The sequence below is a fragment of the Myxine glutinosa genome, chromosome 7, assembly GCF_964187855.1.
Source record: "Myxine glutinosa chromosome 7, kmMyxGlut1.1, whole genome shotgun sequence".
NCBI classification, from domain to species: Eukaryota; Metazoa; Chordata; class Myxini; order Myxiniformes; family Myxinidae; genus Myxine; species Myxine glutinosa.
The window spans coordinates 148,354,829-148,370,421 of record NC_136267.1 but is presented as its reverse complement, the minus strand read 5'-3'; the positions used below and the strand labels follow the sequence as shown (position 1 = coordinate 148,370,421).

Sequence of the window (15,593 nt, the reverse complement as noted above, 5' to 3'; positions counted from 1 at the left end):
TACAATCAAAAAAATACAATCCTCATATCCGCAACAATATATATATATATAATATATATATACATATATATATATATATATACATATATATATATATATATATATATATATATATATATATATATATATATATATATATATATATATATATATATATACCACGGTCCCTGAGGCAAATCATGACAACAACAACCTATATATATAGCCTTGTGTTGGCTTAGCGGTTAGGGTGCCAGCTTGGGATCCTTGGATCCTGGGTTTGAATCCCGGTCAATCGCTGAATTAACGCCAGAGGGGTTGACTCAGCCTGTCATCCTTCCGAGGTCGGCAAATTGAGTACCAGCTTGCTGGGATGAATGATCACGGTGTGTACCCCGATTTAGAATAGGTACACCGTATCCCTGTGCATGGTAAGAGGCGACCAAGGGTTGGCATCAGGAAGGGCATCCGGCCATAAAAACATTGCCTCAAACAGGGAACCATGATTGTCATGGGGCCCGCAAGGCTAACCCCCGCTCTAGCGGGGAAAATGGCCTTAAAACGATCATATATATATATATATATATATATATATATATATATATATATATATATATATATATATATAGTTATAATTCTTGCTTTTTCTTTATTTCTCTCTTTCTTTATCTATCTGTCTTTGGAGAAGTGAATTCTTGCAGAAAATTTTCTGGGAAGTTCACTTGGCTGCACCTGGATGGGTTTGAGGGTTGAGGAGTAGTAGCTGAAACCCAAATCCTATTCAGGTTCCTCCTGAAGACTCCATCTTTGTTCTACTTCTGATGACTCAAATGCAGTATTTGGTTTTCCATTTCATTAATAAACATGCTTTCACCAATTAGGTATGTATGTATATAGTACATGAACGTACTTCTTCAGGTGTTCAAAAAGAGACCGCATGGTGTCATGATTTGCCTCAGGCAATTTCTTGACGTGTTCTTTTATGGTCTGAAGCTTTTTGCTTGCATCTGGAATTTCTGCAACAAGAAGTTACATTGTGATTGTACAAAAGTGGAACGTAATATTAAAATATTGTTATGTCAAGTGAGATTCAGGTCGATTGTGAAATGTTCCAAATACTCCACCAAAGGCACTTGGTCATTTTAATGTGGACAGTAATTGGTCAAGTAGACATCAGTCATAGCTAAATAACATTCAACCGAAGTTGTTCCTGATCCACACCTCTCAGTGCCTGAGAAAAGGGGGGCAGCAGGGCACCCATATATAGTAATGAATAACTTTAACCCTCTACAAGTCACTACTCAATTAAAGGATGTGACAGACAAAGCAGGAACTTAGATCCTGGCCAGGAAATTTTCAGGTAAAGGCCAAATCTTTCATTTTCTTTTTCTTTTAAAAATCCTATATTTTACAGTTGCTTGGTAAACTTTTACCATGACGTTTTCTTGCAATGAAAGGGCTTTGACATTTTATTCCTAAATGAACAGCACTATGTAAGAAAATGACATTATTGATCCATTTAATTATTTTCAAAAGGTATCATGTAATATTTAACACACAAAATGCAAGAAGTAAAAAAAACAACCAGCTTTACATCACTTTGAAAAACGGTGTACACCGCCCTTATTTATACACCGCCCTGCCTACAAGGTACGGACATGACAGTTTATAGTCGGACCAAGAAACAAATCCACACTAAAACTCTCAAAGGTAAATTAACGATATCCAATTTATCATATGACAACTCAAATGACCCCAAACAACGTTTCAGTGGCATCATACAAAAATTGAATTGCAAAACTCCCAAAGAGACGACACATCAGTAATACCGTTGTGGCAATGCCAACCTCCGGACAGGACGCAAACACTGTATGCTGAAGCCGAGACCTCAAAGATGGCCAAACTAAACTTTTCCTCACAGGCCATGCTAAGCAGTTGCTGCACGCCTGTGAACCTGCGAGGTTAATCCTCTGCTATTTATCAAATAGAGTTACACTAATTGATTTTGCAAGCAGGATATTTTGCCCTCTTCCCAAACAAATTGAACCTCCACCGCCCGATGTTGCACCACCATTTTGTGGGTGGGCGGTTTAAATATCTCGGAGCACTGGCTCTTAATTAAACAAAAACAAAGTGCAATACAATTAACCTTTTAAAAGTCCATGAAATATTTTAATTTGAAAGATTAACTTAAACTTTTCCCGTCATTGGGGAATGAGGGTGGTGGAGGGAAGCGACCTTTTCCTCGTCCATAATAATAAAAGGCAGATGTGTGTGTATACATGTGTAGCGAGACAAGACACCTTGACCTAGTCATCTCTACAAGCACAACCTCGGTCTCCTTTGCAAGGGATGATTTCACATGGACATTTTTAACCGCACACCCAAAATAAGACAGGTTCTACAACTACACCTACATATACACGTTAAGGGGCTTAATATAACTTCTGCCCCTCTGCCATAAACCTAACAATACTCTTGAATGAAACATTTGACAAAGTTAATTAACAGTGGCAATATCAATGGATGGCAAAGGCGAAGTTCGAAAATCCTTTAAAGCATCGAGAAAACAGCAAAAGCCAGAAGGCTGAAAACATAAAAAGGTGGAAAAGGCACTCACTGATAGCAGAAATGAACTCGTCAAAGGCGTTAAATGGGAAAAGAGGCTCAGGGAGCTCCCTGAAAAACATCTTGAAGGCCCCCGTAATGACATGAATGTCTTCCATGTGAGTCTCACCTAGAATTGCATTATCATCTGTAAGTAAATAGGGGTGATGGGAAGGGGGGCGGCCAGGAGATTGAGGGAGGGGGGGGGGGGGAGAATAAAAGCAAGCAGAATTGAAAAAAAACAATAATCAATCATTGTATGTCATGAAAGGCAAATCCCAAAGAAATATCTTGCTACATAACAAATTTAAAGCTGAATCGATGAATAGTCTAAGCTAAGTGTCAAAATTTAATCACATTGGATGCAAAATAATTACTGTTTTATCAGTCACACTGATATACAACAACACAGAGGTTATATCGAACCACCTCACTTGACGAGGCAGAAAGGCACAGATTGAGTCCCATCATAGCGCTTGCAGTACGACCTGTTAGCAACAAGCAACAATAATGTTGATTCCAAATTTTATTTCTCAAGCAGGATATTTTACCCTCGTTTCAGACAAATTGAACCTCCGCCAGATGATGGTGCACCATAATTTTGGGGGTGGGCGGTATAAGTAGCTCGGAGCTTTGGCTCTGAATTACACCAAGAGTGCAATACAATTAACCTTTTAAAAGTCCATGAAATAATTTAAATTGAGAGATTAATGCAAACTTTTCCCATCATTGGGGAGAAGGGGTTGGGGCTGGAGATGGGGGGAGGGTGGGGTGGGGAAGGAGGGGGAGGCGAGGCCTTTTCCTCGTCGAGATTATAATAAAAGGGAGATGTGTGTGTGTGTGTGCGTATATATATATATATGGATAAATAGAGGTGCGTGTATTTGTATGTGTGTCCTCCATAACTCAAAAACCATGAAACCGAGCTGCCCCAAACATTGCATGCATACTTATCGAACACCAAGGAAGTGCAGGAATTAAAACTGTGTTTAAGTACCCCTTTTGAAGGTAATTTAGAGTTCTCATCACAAAAAGCCAGAATAAGCCGAACTAAAATGGCGGTGCGCCATCTTGGTCAGCCCTCTGTCACATCGCTGGGTTCATAAGCAGCCATTTTATTTCGGCTTATTCAAATGCACCTCACCTTGGAAACATGATCCACTCTCATTGACTAATTATAGCATACAACAACAACAACAACATGCATTTTAAGGCCATTTTCCCTGCTAGAGCAGGGGTTAGCTTTGCGGTCCCCATGACAATCTTCTCCATATTGCCCTATTTTCTACATCTCTCCTTGTTAACCCCCTTGCCCGCATTTCTTCTTCCACCATCTTTAGCCAAGTCTTTCTCGGTCTTCCCCGTACACTACTTCCTTCTACATTCATTTCCATCACTCTTCTCAACCAGTCACTTTCATCCTTCCTCAACACATGACCAAACCATCTCAACCTGTTTATAATAATAGCATAGTTAGTGGACTAATTATAGCATATAATATAAATTTGCATTTGGAGTTTAGGATAGGATCCTGTAGACTAAATAAGTATAAAACAAGTACAAAAAGTTTTAATTAAAACAAAAGCCGCGTCGATGTTACACAATGCCTAGATGCAGCGTTGCCTATAACGTCGATGTTATAGGCACAGGACATTCCTATTGATTCGATTACTTGATGTTATTTTTGTGCAAAGTGAAAATATATCTCGGCAATTTCCCGTGTGTGGCGACGAATTTTTAATATATCTCGGCATTTTCCCATCTGTTATTTCAGGCGGTGTATGACTGACCATGCCGCGATTTAAAAAAAATATATCTCGGCAATTTCCCGTGTGTGGCGACACGTGAACGAAGCTATGCTCCTCTCTCCACATTATTGTGACGACGTATAAATTAAATATTTCATCGTGACGATCGTCATCAAATGGACGAATTTTTAATATATCTCGGCATTTTCGCGTCTGTTATTTCGGGCGGTGTATGACTGACCATGCCGTGATTTAAAAAAAAAAAATCTCAATGGACTTGAAGTTACAGGCCTTTGAGAATTCATTTCGTTCTATAAAGGGCAACTTTCATCGGATTTTCTTCCAGTTTTTTTTCAACCGAGTCTAAAACTATGTTAGCGACTGTGAAAAATGAAATGATATATCGAATTTGATTTGAAATAAAACTGTGTGAGAGAGGAAGACACCACGGGCCTACAAAACAGGCCTCAAGGCTATGCGAGTTAATAAAATAGTGGATATTTGTTTATATGAAGGCTCTCCCAGAATGGGTGGAGCTTTGAGGTTTTGTCTTCTCTGCAAGAACTCGAAGAACAACAACAACAACAACAGCAGAGGGCACTCTATGAGCAGCGTCTGCAACGCGGCTAAAAACTGGAGTGAAATCTTATAAAATTTACCTGAGCGATTCTTATAACTAAGTGTATTTATTTATTTAAGCAAGGCTGTCATCCCTCCTTCTGCTCCGTCATATTAATTCATGCCTCCATAGGATTGAGCGTCACTCGACTGTACTGGGACCTGCAATACTTGTAGGAAACTCGAAGATTTGAATCATCTTCAGACAAATTGCGACAAAATTCGCAATTAACAATTTGCAAAATTGCGACTTCAGACAAAAATTTTCCATTAAAATTCCCTCTATATGACGGATCCAGACTGCGTCTATTTCAAAATACGAAAGAAGTGGGGATTGGCGGGTTGGATCTGCCAACATTTTCGGCCATTTAAACCAGAAGCAATTCACTTTCTATTGCTTGCCAAACCATCTGTTCCTTATCAACCGTTTCATTGGAGTGCTTGCTTCAGTGCTTAAGCCGGTTGGTGAGCGCTCTACAATCTGCATGGTAATGGAACACACTGCAGATTCACCATTATCTTTATTTGTCATCTTGCTTAAATATTTGTAATGACTTTGTTGCTCCACTTTGAGTGATATTCTTCGATGTTTGTTTGTTTGCACGGGAAAGGGTGGGTTGGGAGTCTGGGAGGAGGTGGTAGGTGGTAGGATGAGGGAGGGGAAAGGGTGGGAACCGTGGTGGCAGATGCAGGTCGAGTTGCATCCCCTCAGGGAAACCCATGTTATAATCTCTTAAAATGGTACGTGCTGTTTGAAAATGATGGATAGTTTGCTATCCTATTTGAATGGGATGTCCAGAGTCAGTTACACAATTGTATCCTTTATTAATTATTTTGTACTTTTGCACCTGTTGGAAAGTTTGCCAAACCCTCATATGTTCTATGGCACTGCCGTCATTTCTCCTCCCCTCACGCAGCCTACGCCACCCGTCCCCTCACACTGCCCTCGCTTCCCCTTCCCTCACTTCCCTTCCATACTCTCTCCTCCCTCCCTCCTCACCCAATATTCCTGTCATGAAGCGACTCAGCGTTGCCCGGCATCACTGGGTACCTTTGCTGGTATCAAATAAGGCAATAAATAAGCCCCGGCATCTATTTAAAGTGTGTGTGTGTGTGCGTGTCTGTGTGTGTGTGTGTGTGTGTGTGTGTGTGTGTGTGTGTGTGTGTGTGTGTGTGTGTGTGTGTGTGTGTGTGTGTGTGTGTGTGTGTGTGTGTGTCTTCTCCATATTCCACATGTGGATTTCAGAAAGTGGATCAAAAGGTGTAATGGAGCTATCCCTGGTCTCAAAGTATTCACCTCTGTGTGACTGCACATGAGCTTCTACAGCTGAAAATTATAGAAACTAGAAACGATCCAAACACAAGAATTACCCTTTAGAACCCCGGAGAACCCCTGAGAACCCATAGAGAACAAGAAAAAGAGCAATCAGAGATTGCAAACCCTCGCCAGGATGTATTTTCAGTGGTTTTTAAGGCTTTTGTGTTAAAACAAATATGGCCGCCGAACCACGTGACCGATGACGTCAACATTATTATTTTTTTCTAAACTAATTTATTCCCAGATTATGCTCAAGAACTTTCATCTTGATCGGATGAAGTTTTGTACTTGTCGAATTATGACGTCATAATGGAGGCACCCATGACATCATCATTAGCATATTCTATTCCCCATGGAGAGTTCTTTACAATGAGCCATGTCTCAATTTTTTCTATTCAGCACTTTCGGAGATATGGTGGTGCAAAGTTTATCGGTTTTTCCAAGATGGAGGCCGAACCACGTGACCGATGACGTCATCATTACTTTTTTTTTCTCCACCAGTTTTTGCCGACATGGCGCTCAAGAAATTTCATCTTGATTGGATGTTTTGTACTTGTCGAATTATGACGTCATATGGAGGCACCGATGACAATCATAAACATATTTTATTCCCCATGGAGAGTTCTTTACAATGAGCCATGTCTTAATTTTTTATATTCAGCACTTTCCAAAATAGAGGTGCAAAGTTTTTCGATTTTTCCAAGATGGCGGCCAAACCAGCGACCTATGACGTCATAGTTATTAAAAAATTATGCAGGCGGAGTTGTACCTATGGTGAAAATTTCCTGTCAATCGGACCAACAGTTGCAGAGAAAATCATATTTATTCTGTGCAGACAAACAAACAGACAAACGGACTCAAATGCAATATCCTCTCCTCTGGCGAGGGTAATTGCCCTTTCAAACTCATTAGAATTACCCTTTAGAACCCATTATAATTACCCTTTATAATTACCCATTAGAACCCTCTAGAATTACACTTTAGAACCCTTTGGAATAAAAAACGGTGGGTTAGAAAGGTTCTTCATTTGTGATGGGCGGATGGAAGGAAGGACAGACAGTCACGTGAAAAAGTAAGTACACACCATGTAAAGTTTTGACTTTTTCAACATATTTCAACATACAACTATTTGATCTTTATTGAAACAATATTGATAGATAAAGGTGATATAATATAACAAATATCATGAAACATTTACATTTTGTAGTCCATTGTATAATTTAAATAAACATAAATGCGAATTTTGCATGTGGAAAAAGTAAGTACACCCCTACATTTATCACTACTTCAAATACCTAAAATTAGAATCAGGTGCACCAGCTCAGGTGCAAATGATTAGAACATCGTAAGAGAGGATCTTGGAGGAACCTGTCTTATTTAAACCTGACATTTCGTTTGGTTTGCTCTTTGTTGTTGAAGTGTGTGGCGTCACCATGCCTAGATCAAAAGAGCTCTCTGAGACCTTCAGAAAGAAGGTCATAGATGCCTACGAGTCTGAGAAGGGATTTAAAAAGATCTCCAAACAATTTGAAATCAATCATTCGACTGTCCGGAAGATCATCTACAAGTGGAGAAGATACCAAACAACTGCCAACTTGTTCAGGCCAGGCCGCCCCAGCAAGTTCAGCCCGAGAGCAGACCGCAAGATGCTGAAAGAAGTCTCTAAGAACCCCAGAATGTCATCACGGGACCTACAGGTAGCTCTTGCCACTGTTGATGTCAAAGTGCACGAGTCTACCATTAGAAAGAGGCTGCACAAATTTGATCTACATGGGGGGTGTGCCAGTAGGAAACCTTTGCTGTCCAGAAAGAACATCAGGGCAAGACTAAAGTTTGCCAACGAACACCTAGGCAAAGACCAGCACTTCTGGAACAATGTGCTTTGGACAGATGAGTCAAAGGTAGAGCTATTTGGCCACAGTACCAGAAGACATGTTTGGCGAAAACCAAAGACAGCATTTGACCACAAGAACCTGATACCCACTGTAAAGCATGGTGGTGGAAATATTATGGTTTGGGGCAGCTTTGCTGCATCAGGGCTTGGGCAGCTCACAATCATAGAATCCACTATGAATTCTTCATTGTACCAGAGGGTGCTTGAGGATAATGTGAGGCCATCTGTCGGAGAGTTGAAGCTCAACCGAAGATGGACCTTGCAACATGACAATGACCCTAAACATCTTACTATAATTCACCAAATGTCCGTCTGTCTGTCTGTTTGAAGGTACCGTAAAAACTGCTGAACCGATCGCAAAGATATTTTGGGTGGGTAACCTGGGACCCTGGGAGAAAAATAGGCTATTTAGTTTTCCCAATTTCAGCTTTGGTCTCCAGCATTCTCAGGTTTGGACTCCCGCATAACATTCGCGTTCGCATAACGTTCATTGTGACGATGTTCTCATTGTGACGATGTTGTGACGATGTATGTGTTTACGGTAGTGTTTGACGTGACGGTGTGAACGTAATTTCGTAATGTTTTTCGTTTCGTAATCCTTTAATGAACGTTTAATGTTTAATCAACGTTTAATGCCCTTCGATGTCCGGGCCGCACGCGCTACACTGGACGCGCCAGCGTGTACCTTGCCCTTCGCCGTCAGACTTGGGTAAACCGCTGAGCCCCATCCGTGATGGGGACTGGGGCTTGAGACAGTGTCCCACGAACGAGGATTTTCCAGTAAGCGCGAGTCATCAGCTCGCGTTGATTAAGTCCTTGCCCTTTGTACACACCGCCCGTCACCGCACAAACATCACAATGAAACACAATCACAATTCACAGTGATATGAACAGTGATGTGGCTTTTATTGAAATTCTAAAGATACTGTTTTGATTTTGATGATTTACGTGTGATATTATTTGACGGATGTTTATCTGAATCGATTAAAATAAAAAAATTCTGCCTTGAATTTCTGATATTTTTGCCTTTTCATTTCGGCTTCCCAATTGAAGCCCCACCCGTAGTGCGGGTACCGTTGCTAGTACCAGTAAATCCACCAAGGAATGGCTGAAAAGAAAGAAATGGAGGGTTCTGGAATGGCCAAGTCAAAGCCCGGATCGAAATCCCATCGAGATGTTGTGGGGGGATTTGAAACGAGCTGTGCATGCAAGAAACCCCTCAAACATCGCACAGCTGAAAGAATTCTGCATGGAGGAGTGGGCAAAAATTTCTCCCAGTCGATGTCAGAGACTGGTAGACAGTTATAAGAAAGGCCTACTTGAGGTTGTTTCGGCCAAAGGGGGCAACACCACCTATTAGAGCCAAAAGTGTACTTCCTTTTTCCACATGCGAAATTTGCATTTGTTTATTTAAATTATACAATGGACTACAAAATGTAAATGTTTCATGATATTTGTTATATTATATCACCTTTATCTATCAATATTGTTGAAATGAAGATCAAATAGCTGTAATGTTGAAATATGTTGAAACGGTCAAAACTTTACATGGGGTGTACTTACTTTTTCACGTGACTGCAGCTAAATATTGAAGCGGCTTCACCGCTTAAAAAACTGGGCTGTGCCAATCTCCACCAAATTGAGCAGATGTGTTGTGTTGGTAGTGCCAAGGGTCAAATCGGCCATGCATTCAGATACAGAATTTGTAGATGGTGGCGAAGAATAAATATATAAGCATAATAACAGCAAATTGGACTGAAAATGAACATCAACATAAACATGGAGACGGTCCTTGTACAACAACAACAACAACAGGCATTTTAAGTCCATTTTCCCTGCTAGAGCGGGGGTTAGCCTTGCGGGCCCCATGCCAATATTCTCCATTTTGCCCTATTTTCTACATCCCCCCTTGTTAACTCCCTTGCCCGCATTTCTTCTTCCACCACCTTTAGCCAAGTCTTTCTCGGTCTTCCCCATCCTCTACTTCCTTATTCATTCATTTCCATCACTCTTCTCAACCAGTCACTTTCATCCTTCCTCAACACATAACCAAACCATCTCAACCTGTTTCTCTTCACAGCATCCATCACAGGCTCTATTCCCATCATTTTTCGCAATTAATCATTTGGCTTCCTCTCTCTCTCTCTCAACGAAATTCCACACATCCACCGAACCATTCGCATTTCCACCCTTTCCATCCTTCGTTTCTGCGTTCATTACTCATGTCTCGCTCCCATAAATCATAACACTTCTCACACATGCAGCATACACCTTTCACTTCAGCTTCAACGACACTCCCCTCCTCGTCAGCACGCCACTCAGTTCCTGAAACTTCTTCCATGCACATCTCACTCTCACAACCGTTGCAGAGTCTGATCCACCTTCTCCATTCAGCACGTCTCCTAGTTAGCAAAATGTTTTCACACCTTCCAGCTTCACGCCGTCTCCAAGATTCAACTCAACATTTCCTCCATCTGCAGCTCCCTCTCTGCACACCTTACACTTGAATGTAGCTGCCACACTGGTTATTGACCCTCTCAGACCACTACATTTTTGATGAAGCCACTCGGCGGACATTGTACATTGAATGGGGTTCGCTCCGACACCCTTCCTGCACCAACAGGAATGATTCCATTGTCTTCGTCAATCTAACATGAAAGAAACGATGTGTGCTGCTGGAGTATTTCACTCTTGTCTCCCAGGCTCCACTGCCTAACCATGGTACATTGGATGCTGGACAGAACTGCTGTCAGATCACATCAGCTCAAATCTCACAAAAAAAAAACCCCTGCACCACCATTATCCATTCAACGTCTGAAGATACCACTCAGATATCAGGTTTTATTCCCAAGCATCCTCTTCCTCCAGGGTACTCAAATGCAAAACAGGAACATGTTGTTTCCTATTTCAAATTATTACCCTCGCCTGAGGAGAGGATATTGCATTTGAGTCCGTTTGTTTGTTACTTGCCGGAAAAGATTCCAGCAAGTATGTTGGTTGGTTGGTTGGTCTCTGTCTGTCTGTCGTACTACGTCTACACCATTGCACATAGAATCGCCATACTTTACACACATATTTGTCTTGCCCTGGAATAGACTGTGCCCAATTTTTAACTCTCTCGGCCCAAGGTCCCCATTATGACGTCATAATTCGATAATTCGACAAGTACAAAACTTCATCCAATCAAGATGCAATTATTTGAGCGCCATGTAGGCATAAACTGGTGGAGAAAAAAATAATGATGACGTCATCGGTCACGGGGTTCGGCCGCCATCTTGGAAAAACCGAAAAACGTGATCCAAAATGCCGATAAAAAAAAGTACATTCCGGCAAAAAGTACATTCCGGTACTCTGACCGATTTTTCATCTGTTTGTCTCTTTGTTTGGCTGTTTGTTTGTCTGTTTGTTTGTCCGCACAGGATAAATATGATTTTCTCTGCAACCGTTGGTCCGATTGACAGGAAATTTTCACCATAGGTGCAACTCCACCTGTATAATTCTTTAATGATAATTATGACGTCATAGGTCACGTGGTTTGGCCGCCATCTTGGAAAAACCGAAAATATTTGCACCTCCATATCTCCAAAAGCACTGAATCGAAAAAATTGAGACATGGCTCATTGTAAAGAACTCTCCATGGGGAATAAAATATGTTAATGATGACGTCATAGGCGCCTCCATTATGACGTCATAATTCGACAAGTACAAAACTTCATCCTATCAAGATGAAATTTATTGAGCACCATGTTGGCATAAACTGGTGGAGGAAAGAAAATGATGATGACGTCATCGGTCACGTGGTTCAACCTCCATATTTGTTTTAACACAAACGCCTTAAAAACCACTGAAAATACATCTTGGCGAGGGCTTGCAATCTCTGATTGCTATTTTTCTTGTTTCTTGTGTGATCTACAACTGCCTTCTTGGCATTCAAGCTCAAAGCATTGTAATTGAGCAAAAATTCCTTGGGCACAAAATACAGTAATTACAAAGTGAAAACATATTTTATAAATTTTTACAAATATATTGAAAATGAAATTCAGAAATATATTGTCGCGTAACCGTGATTAACACCACAGTTACGGATGACCGATTTGCGAGACTTTAACTCCCGAGGCGAACACTCAATGGCGGACTCAAGTTCAACACCAACGCACGGAATGGCGGGACGCAGCGAAGGCTCCGCAACCTTATCTATTAAAATCAAACACCCAGGAAAACTGCGTTCAAATATATACAGAAAATAATATAAGGGTTTATTAGGAAAAGTAAAGCCAGTGAAAAAGCCCGCCGGTAAATCTAATAACTCTAATAAACCTAAATCGGGACGTCCCCACACGACTGACAGCAAACACAAACGAGGGAGATTAATTACGAAAATAACACGTCTTGTAAAATGTACACAAGGAGCTCGGCTTATCTGTCTTTGTCGTCTTGTATTGTTTGCCGTCCACCCCGGCACCGCTCGGCCCCGATGCACCCACGAGGCCTTGCTCCAAGCTCCGATCCTCTCGCCGCCCACCAGGTCCGTGCACCACGCTCCAAAGCACCCAACGCAAGCCAGCAGCTTCACACGAGGTCGATCCCCACACAAAGCACGAAGACAGGACCGGAGAGAACGCAGGTGTGACTGCACGTCTCGTCCTTCCAACTTGCTTCTCAATTGCTCACTGCCAAGCTCGAACTCGACTGCGACTGGAATGGCGTGTCCTCTCCAACTCTCCACCACCGCTCAACTCTCTGGTGCCTGCCTGCGTCTGCCACGAACTCAACTCAACTTCGCGAACTCAACTCGAACTCCGCGAACTCAACTCTGGACTCAACTCAAATGGCGTCCGACCGTCGCCTATATTGGTGGCCGATGACGTCCCATTGGCGCACTCCTCAGCCAATCAAAGCCTCCCGCGACTCCTGACATCTCCCCCCCTCCGCCACCCTGCGGTCCCGGCATAACACGTGCCGGCCAGGTTTGTAGGCCTTGGAGGTGTACACGGTGGCGGCCACTTGTGGCGGTGTTTTTGACCTGGTTTCCTGTCAATTTAATACGAAGTCCTTGTCAGGGAAAGGGAATTATTTAATGTTGCGCTAAGGACCTAACTAATGTTTATGTGGTTTGCAGTGCCATAAAGGACAAAGGTTTGATTACTAGGTGATACTCACAGGGGCGTTACCTTTAATCCCTCACTATTTAACACTCGAATCTCCAGGTAGATCCACACTCATACATCTTACCCCGACAACCGCCTGAACATCAATAACTTATTACATGTAGAGTCCCTGTCACGACAGCCGAATACCTACCTATTCAGATCTACCTAGCTCTAGATGTTGCATTACCAAATTCATAACACAGCCCCCCCCCTGGAACCGTAGCTCCTGCAAGGTTCACCGCAGGGCTACCATTCCAGCCTTAACACTTACTGTCACACACTTAATTAACCTATGAAATAAATCAGGAAGGGCTGTGGGAAGTGAGTCGGACTACCTACCTACACTTCCTTAACATGCTGAACCCCTTAACCATCATGCAAGTATGTACATCTTCTTCGTTGTTCCTGTGGAGGGAGGAAACAACAACACACAACGCTAACTTAACCACAAAACTTAACCATCTTTCCAAACTCAAAACTCTAACCTTTGTACATACCCCGGTCTACAGACCGCGTCCCCCGGTGGATGCCACAAGACACAACCTTACCTGCGGGGCCATCCCCAATGTATCCCACTAAATTTCCACGGGCCCTGTCCAGATGTTACAGGTGAGTGACACGGCTCGGTGGATTTCGCCCACATTCATGCAACACAGACCCCTTAACCACTCATTCTCATTCCATAGGTCATCAAGGCATTTCAAAAATCAACAAAGCACTTATTTCAATACACCCCCTGCAGGACCATGGCATTGATGTCATTCACGTGTGTGTGCATTCCTCAACTAGGCAGCGGGGAGGTACCGCACAAAAAGATGGTGGGGGGCACATCAGGCTGTGGTGCCCGCAGTCCCAAAAACAAGTCAACCGACTTACAAGTTCATTGCCCCCCCCCCCCTTTACCTCTTGGCCCCATGACAGCCCAACAGCCCCTTTTCGCCGTTACCTCGCCGGTGAGGGTCTCCACACACACCAGGCTCCTTTGCCTCCTGCTTTCGCGCAGCAACACGGGTCACCGGGGGACTTCCTCACCCCGCGGCGCCCAACCAGACCCTCCACCGACGAGCTCCAATTTCCAGTTACCACCGGCTGCCAGGGGTAATTGCCGCAGAGGGGGGCCCGCAGGCATCGCTCCTCAGAGCTTGCTCTGTACCTGCGGACACACACACCTTCCCCACCCATGGTCCCCAAAACACACTTCCTCCCCCGCTGCCATTCAATTCTCCACACAACTCAGCACAATTCAGTACAATTCATAGATGGTGTAAAAGGTGTTACAAGGCTTGCCATGGCCTGCCAATGTGAAATCCCATTCACAGTTCGAATCATTGAATCCTTACACATTTCCATTAGCACATTTCCAAAAAGCACAATTTATCGCCCCTCATTATCTCCAATAATCATCACTCACTCTCCAGGTTCCACTCTCACGACCACATCAAAACACCTAACCACAATACAAAAACATACGCCACCCACAAGACACTGTGGCTCCCATTCCATCCCCTCACCGGCCATGTCATCACTCTCACCCGCCTCCCAACTCCAAATTACATGTCCCCAATTTCCCAAAGCAAATCCTGAAGCCTGGGACAGTACTCCTCAAAACACTCACCTCAAGTGCAGGTAGTTGCAGGTTGGTCAGGTCCAAGAGTGTCATCCACCCTTCACAATCCCAAAATTTCACATTGGGCCTACCAAATACTTCCAAATTTCTCTTTTGTCCCCACTACACTGGCAGGTATGTGGATCCGCATCCAACGGTGATCATCACTACACAACTACCTGTGGCCACGACAGCTCTGCACCTCTACCGTGCAAGGGTCACCGGGACAAGGTGAGCAGTCAAAACGCCAACATGGCCCATGAGTGTCCATAAGGGTGCGACCCACCATCCATCCTTCGGCCCCCCCTGCGAGGAACACAGCTGCAGCAGCCCCAGCTGGCCAATGTGGTGAGCACTTGCTGCCAAAACACACACTACCGCACACACAACCTCGGCCCTGGGGGGCACGGTCGCAGTGCGTGGCATCCCTACAGCCACGTCCCCCTGCACCTCCCCATCATCCCCCAGTCCGACTACAGAACTGCAGCCCCCCAGTGCTCACCCACACTTGACCACACCAAGGTCCAGTCAACAGCCATGCTCCACCAGGAGACCCACCCAGAAGACATGGTCCACACACCTCGGACACGCACAGCACCACGTTGACCCTCAGGCTACACAACTACATCCCCATCATCCCGCGTCCCAAATATCAGCACAGTTGCCCCCGCAA

General features: G+C 43.4%; 1 protein-coding gene across 6 annotated transcripts in view; it reads right to left on the bottom strand.

The window, feature by feature from the left end:
* Positions 1-15,593, bottom strand: part of LOC137431736 (rho GTPase-activating protein 15) — a 246,576-nt gene that overhangs the window by 35,445 nt on the left and 195,538 nt on the right. For all 6 annotated transcript variants that reach the window (XM_068123376.2, XM_068123381.2, XM_068123380.2 and 3 more), the window contains 2 exons: positions 2,600-2,734; positions 890-995 (listed from right to left, as the gene is read on the bottom strand). In XM_068123376.2, the coding sequence (XP_067979477.1) occupies positions 890-995; positions 2,600-2,734 (241 nt within the window). The remainder of the gene's footprint in view (positions 1-889; positions 996-2,599; positions 2,735-15,593) is intronic.